This window comes from Schistocerca gregaria, chromosome 2, assembly GCF_023897955.1.
Source record: "Schistocerca gregaria isolate iqSchGreg1 chromosome 2, iqSchGreg1.2, whole genome shotgun sequence".
Lineage (NCBI taxonomy): Eukaryota > Metazoa > Arthropoda > Insecta > Orthoptera > Acrididae > Schistocerca > Schistocerca gregaria.
Genome location: NC_064921.1, coordinates 367073925 through 367096360, shown reverse-complemented (window position 1 = coordinate 367096360; position 22436 = coordinate 367073925). Strand labels below are relative to the sequence as shown.

General features: G+C 39.8%; 1 protein-coding gene across 6 annotated transcripts in view; it reads left to right on the top strand.

Annotated features, from left to right (window-relative positions):
• LOC126337083 (organic cation transporter protein-like) overlaps positions 1 to 20798 on the top strand; it is a 307774-nt gene extending 286976 nt beyond the window's left edge. For 5 of the 6 annotated variants that reach the window (XM_050001432.1, XM_050001433.1, XM_050001431.1 and 2 more), the window contains 3 exons: positions 9702 to 9892; positions 20238 to 20362; positions 20454 to 20798. In XM_050001432.1, coding sequence (XP_049857389.1) covers positions 9702 to 9892; positions 20238 to 20362; positions 20454 to 20511 — 374 coding nt within the window. In that variant the 3' untranslated portion in view covers positions 20512 to 20798. The remainder of the gene's footprint in view (positions 1 to 9701; positions 9893 to 20237; positions 20363 to 20453) is intronic. The other variant, XM_050001437.1, reaches the window with a different exon arrangement.
• Positions 20799 to 22436: the final 1638 nt, after the last annotated feature.

The window sequence follows — 22436 nt, the reverse complement described above, 5'->3', positions numbered from 1 at the left end:
AGAATTAAAAGTCTGACAGATAGCCAACCAGTACTAAAATAAAAATTGAAAGTGGCTTTTGTCAATAAACAGCATCCTTTAGTGTTTTGAAGACAGCAAAGTGGAAGTGCTACATCCCATGATTGCTACACGTAATGAACAAGGATGACCCAGATCATAGAATGGAATACTGCCAGTGATTTACTAACATGGTGCGCAACAATGAGGAGTTTCCAGAGGCGATTGTGTGGTCTGATGAGGCATAGTTCAAACTCAATGGTGCAGTAAATGGCCACAATTGCATCTACTGGGCTGCCGAAAATCCGAACGCCCATGTAGACAAAGCCATGAATTTGCCAGGAGTAAATGTGTGGTGTGGTTGTCTTACCGGGGCTTGATTGGGCCATTCTTCTTTGACGGCACAGGTACCGGTGAGGTGTTCCTTCAGAAGCTTCAGACATCCATTTTGCCTGCCATCCAAGACCTGTAAGGAGACGGAAGAGTTTACTTTCAACAAGATGGTTCCCCAGCCCACTACCAAAATCATGTTGGGACATATCTTGACGAAAATCTACCAGGAAGATGGATAGGCCATAGAGGTGCTGTGGAGTATCCACCACATTCCCCAGACTTAACTCTTCTGGACTTTTACCTGTGGGGGACACTAAAGGATGTCATTTATTGACAAAAGCCACGCACATTGGATGAACTTCGAGAATCCATCGTACATTTATGTGCAAATATCCAACTGAACACGTAGTCAGTAGTTTGTCAGCATTGTTTGTGTGCGGATGTTAAATGGTGACCATTTCGAACACCAACAGTGATATCTTTAAGTTGGACTGCAAGTTATGGACTTTTAAACAGTGGATATTATATTCACATACAAAGTAGTGTGGAATCATTACAACAAGAAGCTATCTCACAAAAAGTCAAATTACACCACTACGACATGGTGGTGCTCCCCGAGGCACTATATGCTGTAGAGACCACACTAATCCTAGAGCATACACGTATCAGACAATTAGAAAAAATAGAAAGGAAAATACTTAGGAAAATATTTGGCGCAACTAACAACAAAGGAATATGGATCAAGAAAACTACAGAGGAACTATACAAACATATGGAGACAATCACAGAAAAGATTAGAAAATGCAGACTACAGTTCTATGGACACCTGTACAGAGTGCCATCACACAGACAGATCTTTGTCTGGGTAACCATTAGAAACAACAAATGGGTGGCAGAGGTAAAAAACTACCTGTACCAACTCAGCATAACAGCAGACACAATAAACAACAGAATAAAATTCAGAAACACCATTAAGAAAAGTAAACTACATGAGATACACTGTAACAAATGAACAGGCATAAAATAAACCGAAGAACGCAAGCAAGATCACAGTTGGAAGATGAAAGAAATATGGGCAACCAGAAAGCCAATCAAGATGAAGCTGCAGACACAAAGCCGACAAGAAGCATGGACAGAGGACCGGAAACAGAAGCACAGCAAGTGAATGAGGGAAGTTTGGGCAGCAAGGAAGGCAACAAAAGGAATTGTCCATGTAGTTTAGTCCAACTGCACTCTTTAAGGGAAACACACACACACACACACACACACACACACACACATATATATATATATAAAATAGAAAGAAACTTCCACATGGGAAAAATATATTAAAAACAAAGATTCCAAGACTTACCAAGCGGGAAAGCGCCGGCAGACAGGCACATGAACAAAACACACAAACACACACACACAGAATTACTAGCTTTTGCAACCGATGGTTGCTTCTTCAGGAAGGAGAGGGAAAGACGAAAGGATGTGGGTTTTAAGGGAGAGGGTAAGGAGTCATTCCAATCCCGGGAGCGGAAAGACTTCCCTTAGGGGAAAAAAAGGACAGGTGTACACTCGCGCGCGCGCGCGCACACACACACACACACACACACACACACACACACACACACACACACACACACACACACACACATCCATCCGCACATACACATTGTGTAAGTAATGTTGTAGGGAGGCAGATGTACAAAAAGATGGTGAGAGGAAATGCATTGTAACAACTCAACGGCAATTGCATCAGCTAACACACCATAAACTTTCTGGTCAGTTGTGCAGCAGTGCTGTCTTTGGAGTTAGTTTAGCACGTACTCGCATTTTTTGTATTGCTGTCAAGCAATAAAGTGTTCTATTATACACTTACTGTCTCAGTTACTTTACCTGGAGTGTCCTTACCTGGGTCTTCTCCACAATTGCTGATACTGTGACAAACATCAGCACCTACTATAGATTGTCCTGTGTTTATTGTCTCATCTTATACACAACAACAATGAAACTTTTATGCTGGAGAAGTATGAGTACCAGATAGTGACTTACATAGTGCTCAGTTTAGTGCTTTGCATCAACAGGAAAAACCTATGCCTTTTGTAAGACGTGGAAAAGACACTTTATTAAAAAGTGCCAGTGGTATTGATGAAACCTCCAAGTATCCAAACAATATGTAGTGACTACCAATCTTTTGAGTGACTTTGGTAACAAATGCAACTTTTTTGCTGTTCAAAACCTATCACAGATAGACACAGTGGAATTTTGCTCAATTCTGTCATGTCTACCACACCCTGTACGATACTGCCAAACTCATTTTCACTGCCATACGGAGTCTATCCATGGGATGCCCTTCTGTGCCGTAGCCAGCCCATGAGAGCTCTTCCATCATTGCTGTCCAACTAGCTTTGGTGCTTCAGGACCCTGGGTAAAGACAACAATAGTACAGTGTGAAATACATAACGAAAGGGATGGTGTAAGTATTATCTACAGCAGCAATGACAAACTGTTCAGTGAGTATAATCAAAGTTAAAAATAAATTAAGGAATAAAATGAGAAAATATTTGCACACTGTATTACTATAAACTAGGAAACAAAATATATATGCCACATAATCGTATAAAAGAAAATACTAAACGGAGGTCAACATTGTATGTTATGCATAGATAATCATGGTGTAATGCTGATGTCAATGCCCATGGAACATCTGAAGCAAAACAATCACAGTCATATTCTGATGAGTGCAAACCAAACAAAAAATATTTGTTTGTATGTTGTCATATACTGGTAAAACATAAAACCACTTACAGGAGATCAATCCCACATTAACTATCTGTATCAAAATGTTTCTTGACATACATATTCTCATTTAACCACCTTCTTATGAAGGTACCAACACTGTTTGCCCAAATAAAATAACTGGAAATTTAAATAGCTTTGATTCAATGGATTAAAACTACCATCTTTCCACCTGAAATAACTGGCTTTGTGGTTCACTATTGCTGACTGTGTTCTCTGCAACCATGGCATTTCTGAAGACAGCTCCAAGTTCATCATATTACTTAACCATCTAGGTGAGCATGTTGACATTATTAGTGACATTGTTTGTTTTGCCCCTAACTACCAGAAAATACCACACACTGCTCCTCCAAGGCCTCAGCAGAACCCCAAATAGCAATTACACTGAGTTGTTTATGATTAATGTTTAGCCACCAAAATGCCATCTCAACTCTGAAGACCTTCGAACATTAATCAACATCACCCTCAATGCCAGATTGCACATTGTGAACAGTGTGGGTAGGGAAGTTAACGCCATGTTACAACAAGCAATGATCTCTCATGAGCATGAGTCATGAGAAAGGAAACTAATTTTTGCAAATAGATGCCTAGCTATGTTACATCATCAACAGCACATTAATTCAGCAAACAATAATGTTCATTCAGCAACAATAATGACCAGCTGCACTTTGATCATTGACCAAGCCATGACGAGTTGTAGGGCACAGCCAAGCAGAACCGTGAGAATAGACGTTAGCACACAACTGCACAGCACCATACCATCACCCAAACGGAAAGAACAATCCACAATAGGCACTCTGGATTATTGCTCTACTACAAGCGATCCATCTTCTCAAAATGTGAGCCAGTCAAGCTGTACACCATCCCTATGCAATGGTAGTAGACCCTACATCCTGGATCATACTCAAAACCAATATTTTCTTGTTGATTCTGGATCTGAAGTGAGTGCCATGCCATGTGAGCTACTGCCAGTGGAAGAAATTTTTTCCATTTTCCAAACCTGTGTAGCAAATGATTCACTTATATTATTTCAGTACAAAGGACCACATGTTGAACCGTGGACCTGGGTTTAGAAAATATGTTTACTTGGCAGTTTTTCATTGCCAACATCAAGGAACCCTGTATTGGGGGCTGAATTTCTAAGGCTTTTTCATCTCTTCCTGGATTTGGCACCACATATTAAAAACAGCCATCATGTTTCATGGAGAGAAAAGGACAGAACCCCTACCAAGGACTCTCTTAGGCATGCATTCAGTGTATAAAGAAGACCTGAGCACATCTCTGGAGAACCCCTAACTCTGCCAGCAGACTTCACAGAGCTGTACCTCTATCAACAGAGAAGGAACTACTTCTGTTCATCTATAAGTGAAAGTGGTACATCCCTAGTCTCAAACCGAGTAAGGTGGCACAGTGGTTAGCACACTGGACTCGCATTCGGGAGGACGATAGTTCAATCCCGTCTCCAGCCATCCTGATTTAGGTTTTCCGTGATTTCCCAATATCGTTTCAGGCAAATGCCAGGGTGGTTCCTTTGAAAGGGCACAGCCGATTTCCTTCCCAATCCTTCCCTAACCCCTTCTCTAATGACCTCGTTGTCGACGGGACGTTAAACACTAACCACAACCACCACCACCACCTAGTCTCAAGATACGTGGCACACAGCTCACATAAAATCTTTGTCCATTAATCCCTAAGGGACTTTGATGCCTCACTTAAGGGGAAACAGATGACTGTTACCATCAATAGACTCAAGCCTGTGTTAAACCTGCAGGATGCCTCTAACATGATGGTAAATAGCACTGACAGCATGGATGACACTACTCTCATCAGTCAGGTTGATGATGGAGCTATAGTATGAGTAGATGTGCAACAATTTCAACCTGAAGAGCTGACAGCTAGACTCATCAATGGTCTTCTCACTATGGAAGGATATCATGATGAATGGCGGAGCAATTAAGGGACACCTCCAGAAATATGCTCTCACCCTTACAAACTTCCGCAATCCAGACTCCATCTCTTTTTGGTTGCTGGCAGAAGGAATCAGTGTGGCCACAACTGCTGAGAATCAACCACAGCCTCAGCACTTGCAAATGGAACAGGATATGTTTGTATTCACGGTTTTGCTGCCTCCACTAGTCATGGCATTAATGTTGAACGGTTTACTCTGTGGTGTTGCATCTTTCAATAGGCTTTAGTGGGAATAACAGAAGTGAATTAAAGAAACAGGTAAGTAATATTATCGCACTTTATTCATGGAACCAACCAACAAACAACTAAGATAAATCAAAGAATAATAAGGGCAAAAGCTCCATCATAATAATAATTCCATACTCCAGCTAGCAATCATCTTCTACTGCATCACCCACTTGTCATTTACAATCATCCATTGTTATGCCAGACCCCCTCACCCATTTCTTTAAACCTGGTGCTCCAGGTATGTTAGGGTATTGGTGCTTGATATGACAGCTCCTCATGGCGATGAAAGCCTGTGGTTTCTGCATGGGAATGTCTTCTTCTTGTTCAGAGGTTTTATCTCCTGTATGACTGTCTCTTCAACTTGACACTATTGGCAATTTGTCCCTGTACTTGTAACGTGGCTTCAACCATTCAGTTGTTACTGTCTCTTGCTTCCCATTCATGTGTAATGTAAAGGTATTGCTTCCTTGTGTCAACACTTTATAAGTACCCATATAAGGCGACTGTGGTGGTGGTCTCACAATTTCATCACACAGCCAGATGAAGGGGCATCTTTGTAAGTCCTTATGGAGAAAAACCCCTTCATCCCTATGTCTGATGGACGGCACTGCTTGTAACTGTCTAATGTGCTCACTGAGATGCCTAACAAATTCAGTTCTTGGCTCTTGTGTAGCTGAGGGCGGCATTCATGAATTAGTTCTCCAAGAACTCACAACTCTTCTCCATACACCAATTGTGCTGCTGAAACTAGTACATCTTCCTTCATTGCTGTGTGCAAGTCTAACAGTGTGAGAGGTCACACCTCAGTCCATGTTGTTTTGTGCCCATAAGCACTGCCTTTAAAGTCTTGTGAACCTTTCCACTATTCTGTTACTTGCTGCATGGTAATTGGTTGTATATAGATGGTTGCATCCACCAATATTCATTACTTCCATGAACAGTTGTGATTTGAATTGATGACCTGTACTGCCAAAATTGAGTGTGGAATTCCAAAATGTGCAAATCATTTATGTACTAATACTTTCCCCACAGTATCTGCCAAGATGTCTGCTATGATGCTGCTTCCCACCATCTTGTCAAACAATACACCATTATAACCATATACCTTTGTCCATTAGAAGGAGGTACAGGGTGACAGTTATTGAACTATATGAAACAAAATCATCATAACTACTGAACAGTTTGCATTCAGACATTCAAACTCCATAATTGGCCATGGGCATGATGGGAATAAGTATGGTTTGGTTTAGCAACGAAGCCTGCTTTCATTTGATTTGGTTTGTCAGTAAGCAAAATTGGTGCGTTTCACGATCGAAAAGTCTCTTCACCCTCAACGTGTGAATGTGGTGTGCAATGTCCAGTCACGGAATAATCAATATGATTTTCCTTGATGGCAGGGGAACTACTGAATGGAACATAAAGGCTATGAAAGGTGATTTCATCCCCTGAGGGTGACCCTGATTGCAACAAGATGTGGTTCATTCAAGAGTGTTTGATGTCCTAGGGGAGCACTTTGGGGACCGCATTCCGACTGTGGGGTACCCAGAGGCCACTGGCAAAAGGCCTCGATTGGCTGCCATATTCTCCAGATCTGAACACATGCGACTCCTTTTTGTAAGCCTATATTAAAGACAAGGTGTACAACAATAACCCCAAAACCATTGCTGAGCTGAAAACGGCCATTCAGGAGATCATCAACAGCATCGATGTTTTAACACTTCAGTAGATCATGCAGAATTTTGGTATTCATCTGCACCACATCATTGCCAATGTTGGCACAAATATCGAATGTCTTAACCTAAATCCCATCATCTGTGGTGACGTTTACATGTTGCATAAAGTGTGTGCACACCATAGTTGGTAACTAACTCACATTTTTTTTCATATATGTCAATAACTGTCACCCTGTAGCAGCCCTACTAAGTCCACATGAATGTGCATGAATATTTTAGTTGGTGTTAGAAACTGTGAAATTGGTGGAAGGGTATATCAGCTTATTTTGTTATGTTGACGTTCTAAGTTTGCTCATGCCCAGTTTCTGCAGTATTTTTTATGCCTGACCATACGACTTATGTTTACCACTAGGTTTGCAGTTGCTCTAATACCTGGGCATGCAACCTATGCAAGTTCTGAAAAATTCTCCTTGTAAACTCCGTTATAAAAAGTGCTTGGTGTTGACCACTTGATGAATCACATCAATTATGATATCACCGTAAAGTCCCAATATGCACTGTAGCTGTAATGCCTTGATTTTATTTTGACTTAGGTCTTGCAGCTCCATATCATCTTATTGTATGTCGGCTATTTCTTCCCACATAATTGTACTTAAGGTAGCACGGTTTCATGATAGACAATCTGCCTCTATGTTTTGTGCCCCTAAAATGTGTTGGTGTCGGTAGTAACTGTCCATTCTGAGAAACCTATGTAATTCTTTGAATGTTGTTGATAGTCATATGTTTTATATTGCTTCTCCTCAGTTTGGAAGTGGCAACAATCCTTTCTCATATACTGCATATCCAAGGAATTGCACTTTGTTCCTACCTGGAATGGCGACATGGACCACTATTCCATACTCCTGCAGCTGTTGAAAGAGTAGGTTTAAATGTGACCTTGCTCTTCCTTTGATGCCAAGAAAAGAAGTACTTCATCCATGTACCTGAAGAGAAATGAAAAATCATGCAATACCCCTTGCATGAATGTTGTCACTGTGTTCCTTAGCTCAAATGACATGAAATTATACTGGAACAAGCTGAAGGGTGTAATTACTGTAGTTTTATGTATATCCTCTTTGGCTACTGTTATCTGTATATATGCTTTCACACAATTTGTTATGCTGAATTCTTTTCGCTGTGCAATAGTGCTATCAAAATCTGTGACATTAGGTACTGCGAACTGTAGCTGCGTTAAGTGCACTGTAGTCACCACATAGCCAGCTAAACCCATCTTTCCTAAATACCATGTTTAATGGTGAAACCCAAGGACTGTTGAAATGGGTTACAATAACTGTAATAAGTTCTTCAAAACCAGCTTGTGCTGCTTGTAGCTTTCTGGTGCCGTCTTGTCAGTCTGGCTGCTACCAGTTGTCCAGGTGTTGTGTTGATGTGGTGCACTACTTAATGTTTTCATCTTTTTTCCATATTAAATGGCTATGTGATCTCTGGGTATTCATGCCAGAGATAGTTGTCATTGCTTTTTGTTTTATTTGTGTATCCATTTGCTGAATCTGTCAGGTGCTGCTGAAATGCGCAGACCCCGCATCAGTTGATATGGTGTTCTATTGTCTAATGGCTCATCCTTGAAAAATTTCTGAAGCCAAAGTTTCAGTGACAAATATATTGCTGTATCAGCACTTCCTTCAGAGCCATGTAGCATTGCTGTGATAACACATGTTATACTTCTTCTATAACTGCTCCATCTACATGTCCCATGGTGATGATAAATCTGCTTTCATTATGCACACACTGTGCTGCTGAAAAATACATTAAACACATGTAATGTAGTGGTCAGCTTGGCCAAAAGTGTAGCAGTTTGATGTGGGCCATATTATTTACCGGATGTCTTTCTGCCTGGATCATCTCTGCAGTGGTACAGGTAGGCCATCCTTTACATTGGTTTCTGCCTCTTGTGTATCTCCTTCTGCTGTCACTGTGGAGAAAAAAGGTACATTGTCTTATAAATTTTCTTCCCTTCCTTCACCAGCTCATCACCTTGACAGGAATAATAATACAGAATGAAAGAAAGAGGTAAGTAATTATTCGCATAATCAACAAACAAACAACTAAAGTAAATCAAAGAATAACAGGGATAAGAATTCCTTCATAATAATAATAATTATTCCATGATGCAAACAGCAGTCACCTTCTGCTGCATCACTCACTTGTCATTTACACTCTTCCATCACTATAGGCTCTTTGGATTGCCATCAAGAGAACGTATATGCTTTCCTCTGTTTTCAAGGCATCTCTAGTTCTGAATACATGTAATTTGTTGACAGTGTTCATATATCAGAACGGTCGTTGCCACACCTTCATTTGGTAGTAAAGATGTTAACGTCTGGATCAAGACAAAAATGATGTAAAGAATCATTATTTCTATAGTGCAAAAGTCATTGAACTATTTGTTTGTTATTTATGTCTCAATGAAATTAATTATTTTATTAATAAGATGGACCATAATTAAATGTTTGTGTTAATGTGTTACAACTTTTATGATGCTTTGTTCATTCTGCATCTCTCAAGACTTTCTCAGCTTGATTTAATGGTGTGCCATGAGCTTTATATAGATTAATTAAAAGGATGGTGGCTGTGATACAATTCACTAACACCTCTTAGAAAATTGAGTCGTTACTCATTCTGTTATGTAGGTTTACACAACATTTGTAATTGCAGATTTACAACAGTGGTACCCATACCTGTTATTTCTGGCTATGATGGGAAGAATTGCTATAGCCTGTTCTCTCACAATCTTAACAGTGGCCTCTGGAAATCAGTTCACACCTGCACACAAGGCACAGGGTGTTTTCACTTGTGTGACAGTTTCACGGATCTTTCTCCAGCAAGCACCATTTGTTGGAACTCTGGTAAGTAGCATATCTTGCACCAGCACATGAATGAAAAACTCTTGAAGACACAGTTATGACTAAGATAGGAGTCTGTATTGGTATATGTCTCTGCTTTGGCTGTTGAAATTCACATACCTTCTTTCCTTTGTCAACTACCCTTTTAAGATATATCTTTTCTGTAATTATCTCTCGATGTTTCTTTGTTCCCTCTGCTTAACAACAGCTGGTTTATTTCTCCAGGCTTTTATTTTTGCTTTCTGGATATATTGGATGTAAATTAAATTCTAGTAGTCTTTAATGGCTACATAACAAATTAAGACAAGTAAATTTTCAGTGGAGACACATTTCTGAAGAAGTTAACATAAATTCATTGACGATACGAGATGCTGAGGGATAGTGTGTTTTACCACACATCAGAAACATGTTGTCAATTGTACAATTTCTGAATCCACAGAAGACCAGACGTTCATTCTACTTAATTAAGTTTTAAGTAAAGTGATATTGATTTACAGTGACTAAAGCTGGTCTAGTGAATTTTTCTTTGAAGTGTGCAGAACTCAGAAGGCTGAGATAGTAGATGTCATTCTCTTGCCTGTAAGAAACACTATTTTAATTTGCTGTACCACATATTTTTATTGAAGGTATCACATACTTATTTCACCTTCAGATGCCAAAAGACCTTTTGAGTAGTACATGACTGGACAAAAAAGTTCAGCTCATTATAACTTATTTGCCAGCATCATTCATACAAGACAATTCATATGCCTTATCTATGTATGCACTATTACTATACGGATATATGTTTTAGCCATCTGAGATGAAGGTCAGTATTTGTGGAGGTCTGTTTTAGTTGCACAGAAATAGAAAACCAAATTGAGTTTAGTCTTGAGGAATGAACCAACCTATCATTCCTTGATAACAGCAGAAATACCTGTAATTCAGGGTTGTTGGTTGACAATATGAATTTACATCCTCCAGTAAACAATTCCACTGTCTAAGGCAAAGCTACCTTACACGTATCTGTTTTTCACCCTTAATTTAGCAAGTCAACTAGTGTAGGGACCAAGCATTGGAAATGCAACACATTTGCATTCAGGATTCAGGAGAAGGGAGACTGAAATCAATAATCGGTCATCAAGATTAAGGTTCGCCATGGGTTGTCCATATCACTTTAAGTGAAGTTTTTCCAAGTGTATGTGTGTGTGTGTGTGTGGGGGGGGGGGGGGGGGGGGAGGCACGCGGTGGCGGTGGTTTATGATGCTCAACAGCAAAGTAATTAGTGCCCTTGCTAAAATATCTAAGACAAATGTGATTAAAACTGTTAGAACCAAAAAAATGCATAAAATATCATTTTCCCTATAATTACAATGTAGTCCATGTACTATTGCAATTGCTGATGCTGGGGAGTCGAATCCGGTATTTGGCATCAGACTTTGTACAACCATAGTCAACAGAAGTATCTTGAGGAGACACAACTCAGGAAGGTGGGGCATGGCGAAACGTGGTAGCACTCCTCTTGTTAAACAAACTGCAACAGAATGAATGCTGATGAGGGTGGGATAAGAACTGTGTGGTTTGTGTATACCCCAGCGAAATGTGGTGGATGACAACATGAGCCACGTGACATTGCGTGGGTGAGCTGCTGAGAGCATGGCCGGGGCTGTTGCCTTGTCAGAGTAGAACAAGAGATTGCTCAAGTGGTGGTTTGGCATGCCTCACGTCTGGGAAGTGTGGCCGTCTAAGTCCTCCTCTGGCAGAAGTGACCAGTGAGGATGTTGGGGGCTGGTTTCCAGTCTACGCAGCCTGTCGTCTGCTGCTACAGATGGGGGCAATGGAAAGAGTCGCCACTTCTGAGGTGACTGCACTACTTTGTTTTTAGTGTGCACTTTACTGTATATTGAGTGTTGAGAGGGTGCACAAGTTTGTAGCAATCTCCCATAATTAATAAACACAACAGATCCACTTAAAAGAGACTTTAGTTATGGGGTAACTTTTTGATTCTGCAAGTGTAGAAATCGTGTGGTTTTGGGGCAAAGGACATGTCAAGCCATGTTTGGGGTGCATTTTTATCTGGAAAGGAAGTTCCTTGAAGGTTGTTTGACAGAGAGCTGGAAAGGTGAAAATCTGAGGGTGCCAAACAGGTGAATAAGATGGGTGTGGAATGATTGCCCCACCCAACTCCCGTATAGTGTTTTTTTGTCAGTCTAGCAGAACGCAGGTAGGCATTATATCGTGAAGTAGTATCAGTTCACACAGTCTTCCTAATCATTGTTCTTGGATTGAGTCTGCAAGATGTTTCAGTTGTTAACAGTAAACATCAATGATGATGTTTACATCATAAGGAAGAAATTTATAGTACACTACACTGTCACTGTTCTAATAGATGTGTAACATTATCTTTGTAGATGGATGCAGATCTTTGTTCAGTGAGCTTTGTTTGGGCTCAAACATTCCTTTCTTTTCTTGTCACATGTAATAATACCGGATAGGAATGGCTGGTGTTGTTCACAAGCCAATTAATGATGAGCAAGCAGAGATGCACATATGACCACCTGCTAAATTTTTGTGATTTTAGCTTAAGAGTATGTGGTACCCATACACCCAATTTTTGAACCTTTCCCATTCCATGTAAATGTTGCATGATGATGGAATGATCACATTTCATCACATCTGCCAATTCTTGAGTACACTGGCATGGATCATTGTGGATTAATGTGTTTAAACAATATTCATCAAACCCCTAAGGTCTTCTTGAATGTATGGATTCACTAATACCAAAGCAATCCTCCTTAAGAGGGGGGGGGGGGGGGGGGGGTTATGTTAGGGCGTCAAACGGACTGACTTGGAGCAGATAGTTAACTAAAAAATTTGAGTTTTTTTCTAAACATGAAGTTTAAAATGTAACAGCTCATTCATTTTTTCATAAATTAAATAAATTCTAGAGTTCCATACACCTGTAAGTATGGTTTATATGCTGTGCAGAATTCTTCGAAGAATCTCTCTTACTTATGAAGAAAAGTGTACCTGTATCAAGAAATGCAGCCAATAGTAAGAGAAAAAAGCTGGAATTTCACCTGTAAAAAAAATTATTTTGTTATGTTTTTGAACTTCCATTGCTATGAGTGTGAATCCTGAATCCTTTCTGGTCATGCTGACAAAGTTTTATGAATTTATTTGTAAAAGTATAGACAGTGGAAATTAAAATGTCCTGTGGTGCCCCTTCTACTCCATGTCAGCCTGTTTGATGTCCTACTTCCCTTAAAATCAGAAAACCATTTTCTCACCTTGCTCAGTCCATTGGCATTATCACCATACATGGTGCAAATATTTATGGCTGCCTCCACTGCTGTCTTCCCTCTATTTAACTCAAACAGAAGGATATGTCATAAATGTTCCATTTTCTCCACTTGGCACCACATTTTCTTGCTTCCACAGCTCCAAGCACTATCTCCAAATGACAAAATGGCAATATGTAAAATAGCAACAGTGAACTACAAATAAAAATGACTATCAATAAATAAAGCAATAGAAATCAGAATACCAACATGCAAAACAAAACAAAACTATGGACTTATGCACCAAACTAATATATGTTGCTGAAGTTGGAAGTTCACAGAGCAACTGACCTGCTTTTTGCATGCTTGACAAAGAACAATCTCTCCATCAGTAGTGAAAGCATCGTCTCTCATAACCCAACATCTTAACTATGCAACAGATGGCAGCATGATCAAAAACAGTCATGAACACTTAAGAAGTACTACATTGTCCAGTCACATTTAATGTGACCACCAGTCAGAAGCCTGAATAGCCACCTTTTCAGCACAGACTGCTTTCAGACATATAGGAAAAGTGTCAATGAAGTTCTGGAAGGTACTGACAGGGATATGGAGCCATACTGACTCCAATGCCATAGCCAGATGCAGGTTTCACAGTTGAGGATGCAGGGTCCCACAATTCTCAATAGGATTTAAACCCAAGGAGGTTGGTGGTTAGGTGAGTACAGTAATCTGGTGCTCTTCAGACCACCCCACACACACATGGCAAGCTGTGTGATATGATGCATTGTGCTGCTGGTAGATGCCATGATACTGAGGAAAAGCTAACTGCTTGATGGAGTGGACGTGATCCCCAAGGAATGGTGCATTTTTATGTTGACCCATTGTGCCTTCCAGAATGTTGAGACCACTGCAGGAATGCCATGAAAACCTTCTCCGGACTATAACACTCCCTCTTGTTAAACACTTTATGTGGCAACAGCACAACTTACTTCAGGCACAGGAAATTCTGGCAACATCTCCACCGCCTCAGCATGGACACATCACATTCATGTGAATGCATCAGCAAGGAAGATTATCACATTTTCTTCAGCTGCCATAGAGGTATCAAGAAACTACAAAACTATTACTGCATCTGATGACTGCTGGAAATGATGATTCACCCAAACATTAAAACCTTTTGAGCAACAGAAGACACAGAAGAGTATAAGCTGCTATACAATTTTATAACAGACTGTCAAATAAGAATATACAAACAGAAAAATTTTAGTATATGGTAGACATGCAAATTTTCTTAGATCATTGACTTAAATTCAGTTTAAAGGGATGTAACAGCTAACTGTTGATTTTTATGACCTGAGGTTGGCTGTAAGTGTGATTCCAAAAAGCTATTTAAAAAAACAAACCGTTTTCTCCTCAGAAATATTTTGTTGGCTCCAACCTACAAAGGAAGAAATGGCCACTTTAATTAAGTACAAGAAATCAGAACTCATAATGAAAGATTTAGGCATTCATTTTTCCCAACTGAGGCACTGCAATATTATATTTACTGACCAGTTCCAGGCTAATGACTTTTAACTAAAATGCCTCACCTGTACAGGAATTACATGACGGTTAGGAGTGCAGTGCTCAGATAGCTGAAGCGGTTAAGACAACCTCTTGCATGAAGTGGAAAATCTGGGTCTGAGTCCCAGTTTGGAGCAAATTTTCATTGTTGCTATTCTGTTATACAGCTGAAGGTTGTCTGTATTTGCAGCTGTGAATACTTTCATGTATGCATGCACCAATACCACAACTAGATATCCACTGAGTGGTGACTAGTGGCCTTTTAAGAAGAATTTTATGCTACATTGAACAGATGGTTGTTGGCATGTATGGTGTAAAAAATCTGAAAGCAAACACCCTGCAATGTTTGTTGGAAGGTTCCAGGGCAGAGGAGAGTTCATTATGGTCTGAGGAATGTTTTCATGAAATTCCTTTGGTAAACTCAATGGATCAACACAAGTACATATCTTTCCTTGGGAATTGTGTGAACCGCTTCATGCATTTTTTTTCCTTCAGTATGATTGCATCTACCAGCAGGTCAATGTAACATGTCAGATGGCTTGCAGTGTAGGTGTGTGGTTCGCAGAGCACCAGGATTAGTTTACTGTAATCCCCTAGCCACAAAACTCCCATTAAAGAATCTGTGTGACCACCTTTGTCGAGATGTGTGTGGCATCGATCTTCAACTGTAAAATCTAGTGCAGCTGCCTGCAGCACTAGAATTGGCCTGGCTTCACATTCCTTCCATAGACTCTCTTCCTGTATGTATTATAGTGGTTTGTGCTGCAAAAAGTGGGTATTTAGTCCTTTAACATGTAATCACATTAATGTGACTGGACAGTGTATTTTTGACCCATAGTTTCCTTGCAGGCATTTGAGTACAATTGAATTAAAAAAAGTGCAGACCAAATATGTGATGTTACACGTTTCCATGCAGCAAGTGAAACATTTTCTGGCATGGTGAAGAAGCCTGCCATAAAGAGTCCACGACAAATGATTGTGGCAATGAGTCTCAACAATGAATCACAGTGTGTAGTAAGTTTCACACACATACACCCATGATACGCATACAATATTTATATTTGTTGGAAACATATTACTTGCCATGGGATTTCTCTTCAAACACCATTTGAATATGGAACAGTAATATTCATGCCTCCAGGCTACTTTCCTGGCATGAACTCCTTATGTCACCTAAGTTATATGGAAATAATGACATTCACTTACTTATTGCTGTTCTATGAATTTTATTCATAGCCCCCAAACAAAATACGCCACACCAGTCAAGTTGCCTAGCTGTAGACACTTAATGCTGCATGTGTGAAGCCAGGGCACATGGCTAGTACTTGTCTAAGAGAGTGGCCTACAGAGACTGAGGGGGAAATATGAAAAATGGTAAAACAACCAATAATGTGTAATTAAAATATGTAAAATACATGCAATTATACTTAAATATGCAAAATTAAGTAACAATAAAGTGAAATAAATCAATGTTGTCACTGTAAGTTGGGAATATTTACACTTCTCTTATGTGTAGAAGTGAAGGAAAAGATTATGTCATTGCATAAAAATCTGAGATCTACTGATCTTAAAAAGTCATGCCATATTGCTATTGTTGTCTGCTAAAACAAAGGACTGATCAGTTAGTAAACTACCCTCTATCCTTTTGTCTGACTCTGTGCTAGAAGTGCTAACACTTTAGGGCCCTGCCATGGAATCAGGAAGCCATGTGTCATTGGCCTGTGCATGGCGTATTTGAAGAGGGCATTTGCTAGTATGTGGTGGTGCTCTCTAGTGTAGCTTGCTGGCTGTATTTATATAGTGTCATGTGAGGAGCATAAACATGAAGTTGACTAAACTTACTGCTTGATTCTGTTATAGTTCAGTTTATTTTGAAGGAGTATGTGAATTAATTTGTGTTAACTTCTTTTTTTTTTTTTTTGTTTTTTTACTTGAATGGTGGCTTTTTGGCTAAACCTGAGTAGTCATCTGGACTGAAGAAATGTTGGCAGTGTTAACTATGGACTGTACTAGCACACAAACTATTGTCACAAACCAAAAGAAATAGTGACTCTTTAAGTAGATGTGATAATTGGCATGGTACAAAACAGGATGTGGTGACAGACTTACCTGTGGCATGAACCAAGGTCTAGGTAAAGTTGGAATATTACAGTTTGGCTTTGAGTTGGTAGAGCTAACTAATATGAATCAAAGAAAACTGGCTGCGATGATATGATGATAGATGGATATTTAGTGTAGTGTAAAGTCTAGGTTAGTTTTGGATGTGACAGTTTGGTTGTCCACTCACAGCAACTGCTTTTAAAATGATCTTTTCAAAAATGTGGGGGGTATTTTCAGTATTTCCAAGTTTCTGGGTTGGTGGATGGGGAGGAAAGTAAAAGTACAGCTTAAATTTTATAGAACATTCCATTTTGTACTAGTTGTACCTAGGCACACTTTGCTGCATCTCAGTCTGCTTAAATGATAAAGAAATAAAACAGAAAACATGCATTTGTAATATATATGAAAACTAAAACTATGTCCTTGTCTCCTTCTCTTGCCTTTCTCTGTCCATTTCCCCCTCCCCCCTCCCCTTTCTTTATCCATCACCTCCTCCCCCTTTCTCTCCATCCATCATCACCTCCCACCTCTCTCTCTGTCCATCTTCATCTTCTCCTCCCCCCTCCTTCTCTCTCAATCTCCTCCTGCCTCCTCTCTCCTCTCTCAGTCCATTACCTGATCACATCCTCTCTCTCCATCTTCTCTTGCCCCTTTCCTCTGTCTATCTCCTTCTTCCCATTTTCTTTGTCCATTTCTTCCCACCCCTTTGTCCATCTCCCCTCCCCCCACCCCTCTCCAACCTTGAGCCATGTTTATTACTATTGCTAATTCAGATGTTTTAAGAGGGAAATGTTGCTACAAAATATGTCAAAAAGTTTATGTATATAAGAAATAGGTACCTAAAAACACACCTGTATTAGAATGCAATGAAATGGAAATGAGCATATGGCATTGTTGGCGAGGAGGCCCCAATATGGGGAAGTTCGGCCACCAAGTGCAAGTCTTATTTCATTCAACGCCACATTGGGTAGCTTGTGCACCTGTGATGAGGTTGAAATAATGATGAGGACAACACAACACCCAGTCCACAAGTGGAGAAAATCTCCAACCCGGCTGGGAATTGATCCCAGGCCCGCTCTTATGGGAGACAAGCACATTACCACCCAGTTAAGCAGGCAGATGTTAGAATACAATGTTGTGTCAAAATTTGAAAGTAATCAGTCAAGACTGCCTTTCATTGACAAAACACTTGAAGATGCAAGAAATTTGCTAAAGAGACTGACTACATACTCTTGTACATCCTCTGCTAGAGTATTGCTGCACATCATGGGGCCCTCACCAGCAGGACTGAAGGCCATCGAAAAACTTTGAAGAAGGGCAGCTTGAAATAAAGGAGAGAGTGTCGTAGATATGATATGCAAGCTGGGGTGGCAATCATTAAAACAAGCATTTTTCATCACTGCAAAATCTTTTCACAAAATTTCTGTCACTAAATTTCTCCTCCAAATGTAAAAACAGTTTGTTGCTCCACCTAAAGATTCCAGGTGTTCATTTCTCTCATATGCTATTCAAGTGTGTAACAGTCAAGAAATAGTCTGAATGTGGTTCTGTGAACCCTCTGCAAGGCATGTTATTGTGAATTGCAGATATTAGTGAAACTATGTGTGATTTTGTGGTTTACTTGTTAATAATGTTTACTTATGGTTGGTGGTATTGTGAAGTTTGTTCTAGCTATGCAAGCCAGTTGAAATTTTCGATACCAATTCTGGCACCAAGTTTTGGTTTTTCAAAGTTTATTTTAGCTATAGGCCTATAAATCATGAGACATCTTCAACACCAGTTTTCACAGCAAGTTTTGGTGTAATGGTGTCATACGATTCATTCTGGCTATATAGACCAATTTGAGTTTTCAATACACGCATGTATTGGGTTATGAATTCATTTGTTTTGTTTCTTCCCATCCAAATCTCCTTAATACTCACAGGTAACCCATTAGTGCCATGTTCTTCTTCATATTATTATGATTCAGTTGTGTATTTGATTTCATTCTGTTAACTGTACTGAATCTTTGTAGTTATGGTTGCCATATTAGATAGAGGTGATAATGACTGTGTCCACCATCTGAATGATGTCACAGGTCAAAGGTCATGCCCAGAATCTGATATTCGGTTATTTCCCACTTCTTCCACGATTAAGATACTGTACCTCAACAGTGATGGTAAAGTATGTAAGAGGACAGCACATTGCTTGGCCTGATTTAGAATAAATCATATCCACAAATACTCTTGTACCAAGGTAGCCAGTTGAATGACACCTTCTTCCCCAGCCTTTTCAGAAGCAGTAAGGAGTCTTGGATGTTCTGGATTCTACTCAGTACATTCGCTAAATAGATTTAAGTGCTGTTACAGAATTGGAGAAGGAGTTTCTCATTGTGGATACATCCCATCTGCTTCAGAGCCCTCAAGATTGCAAACAACTCTATATCAAAAACAGCAACAGGGTGAGGGAATAAATCTTGAGGACAACCTGAAGGAAAACTACTGAGAAGCCAACAGTATCCCCTCTATTCCACCTCCTAATGATGTCACTGTTGACGGGATATTAAACTCTACTTTCTGTTTCTGTCTTTTCTTACTACACTGTCAAAGTTTTGGAACATATGAGCTGAATTTGGAAACAAGTATTTTACACTATGTAATACTCCCTTAAATCCAATCTTATTTCTCAGTCTGCTTACAGTTTCTGTAGCAGCTGTAGCCGAGCAGACTGGTTGTGCAATGCTGTAATTTGCACTAACATTAGCTGACAAGCAAGGACCGTGGCACAACCCTACAGTTTGATTGCTATGGAATAAAGCATTACTGTGGAAGCCACTTCAGAATTAACCATTAAGCTATAAAACAAACAAAAAATCTAGGTCAAAGATCAAAGCATGAGGTAGGACCATGCCCTGCTGTCAGGTTGCCATGTCATCCTCTTCCCTGTAGCATAACTGAATGTGACATGGATGGGCATCTCCCAGTCATAATTTATAAAATTTTGCTGTCTATTTTCTATAAGGAATGCCCTATCCCATGAAATTCTCTTTCAGGAAAGTACTTCTTCACCTGCAGCTGATCCAGTTAGAATGAAAAAAGTAATATTTACATCACAGATTCCTGCATGGAAAGAGGAAAATTCATGTATTTTATTGTTTTCAAACAGATTAGTCACATAAAACCAATTAAATGTGAAGTATTCTGTAAGAAGTGATGTTCCCTGCCTAGTCACAAGTTTCTGTAGTAGGTTTTCCAATTTATGATAAGGCACTATGTTGGTGGACTGAAGATAATGCTCAAGTTGTTCCTATGATGATGCAAATAACATAAAAGATGTTCACTGTACAGCAAGTATTTAGAATAAAGTACTTAACAATTGGGACGCTGGTCCTTTTTAACATTACTTCATTTTGTAGTTAATTTGTTTTCTTTAACTTTTTGCAGGCAGTATACGGAGAAAGGGTTTCACTGAGTGTGTTTGGGCTCTATACTTTCTTAGCAGGAATTTCTGCTTTGACACAGACTATGAAGACCGAAGAAATCGAGAAAGTTGGAAGAGGTAAAAACAGGTTTGTAGCATCACAATTTATTTACCCTCATTTAAGCACAATGATATCTGCTAAAAATGGTAATGATTATTCTTTTCTTTGACCTTTACAGTTACGAGTTGGGTAGTTCCACACATCAGATGAAGGATGATGGATATCGTGATGTGTAATACCTCACTTCCCCAAAACATTGTGTTACACAGTTAATTTTCGAAAGAGTGAACTAAAAATGCTGAACAGCAAATGCTAGAAAAGTGCACTGAATGGACAGAAAATTGATGCAGCCAACTGACTGAGGGATTGATGAAGTTGCTGACTGAAAATGGTGCAAATGAGTTTTGCAACTCAGATTATCTAGTCGCCTTAACAGTATTTGCAGACACTGACAACTGGAAGAAATGGAACAAATCTTACACCATAGGATAATTCCGCACAATAAATCTATTTATTTACTAAATTGTATACTTGCCTTTTTTATTCACTAATTATGCTTAAAATAACGAATCTTTGAGAATGACAAAGGATACACTGATCAGTGTGCCAGCAATAAGGGATTAAGACTGCATTAAGGTGGAATACACTTAGGTCCCAAGTTTGTTATGATATTTGTATTAGTACTTGCTTTGTTATGATATTTCTATTAGTACGTGTTATGTTAGCAAGATAGTGATGAGTGGGTACTCAACCATGCACTGCGACAACAGCATGATACACATCTCCTGCATACTTAACCATCCACTGTGATGACAGTACATGATGCTCATCTTCTGACTGCATGGCCATAAGGAACTATACAGTTTTGTCTACTGTGTTGGCTCAAGACTGGAGGGCTGCACTGAGAGTGAAGCTCTGTGCTATAAGTTGGTTTGTTTACACATTCGTCAATGTGTCATCTTCCAATTTCCAGTGAAGACAATTGCATAAGACTCCAATGAGCACACAAATACCATTATTGGTGTGGTGGGTGACTAAATGTGTTTTTTGTTCTTTTTGTTAAATGAGTCTCACATTAAACTGTCTTTCAGATGTGGAGATGTTCGGTTTGTGGGGCGATCAACTGTGTGATCATCAGCGCCCATACAAAGTCCCAATTTTTTCACAGTCCAATTTTTTTCATGATCCAATCTAGCCACTATCATGAATGATGAGAATGGTGATGAAATGAGGAGGACAGCACAAACACCCAGTCCCTGTGCAGATAAAATCCCCAACCCAGCCAGGAATCGAACCCTTGGCACCAAGATCCATAGGTAGCAATGATAGCCACTAGACCATGAGCTGCGGACTACTGTCATTCAGTGAGTGGTAAATTGGAATAACGCCATCAGCTTATGGTCTCAACTCATACACATTGTCAGGATCTGAGAAAGAATTGTTGTCTCAGGTAGGTATTTGTGTTTGAAGTACATTCATCCTTCAGACAAATGTACACCTCATATATCAGCAGGATAACACAGATGGAGAAGAAAAGCCTTCTATGAGGAACAACAGTTTCTGCTGCATCCGTGGCCAGCACATCGGCCCGACATTTTCCAAAGTACACATTTGAGGTCCTGTTTGTCATAACCCTACAGCAAACACTATTGATAGTATGGCTGGATGTTATGAATGGCTGGGAGACCATGAATGCCTGGTTCAGCCACCTAATAGGAAAGGTTTCTCCTATCCTTTGCAGTTGTAGACAGTTTCTCTTTGCCTATTATAAGAGCTGTGTATGTAAGTGTATCTTGTAGGTGGCTGTATGTCTGTCTGTGTGTGTGTGTGTGTGTGTGTGTGTGTTTTTAGAGATGACTAGAGAATGGGGGGGGGGGGGGGAGACCCTATACTGGCAGATAGCCTACTCCTCACAGAGATCGTCGAGGGGGCTGCTAAGCTTAATGTCCCTGTTCAACAGATGAATTACCATCAACAGTATTGCATGCCCTCATTAATGAGACACCGCAGAAAGGTAATCAGGGACTTTACGCCACCACCCCTTCTGTCCTGCCCCTGCTGTGAGGGCAGCTGTACTCTGATGGGAACCAGTGTATCCACCATGGCAATGCAGTGGACAACACTGTTGACAATTTGTAGACTTGTGACCAAATCACATGGA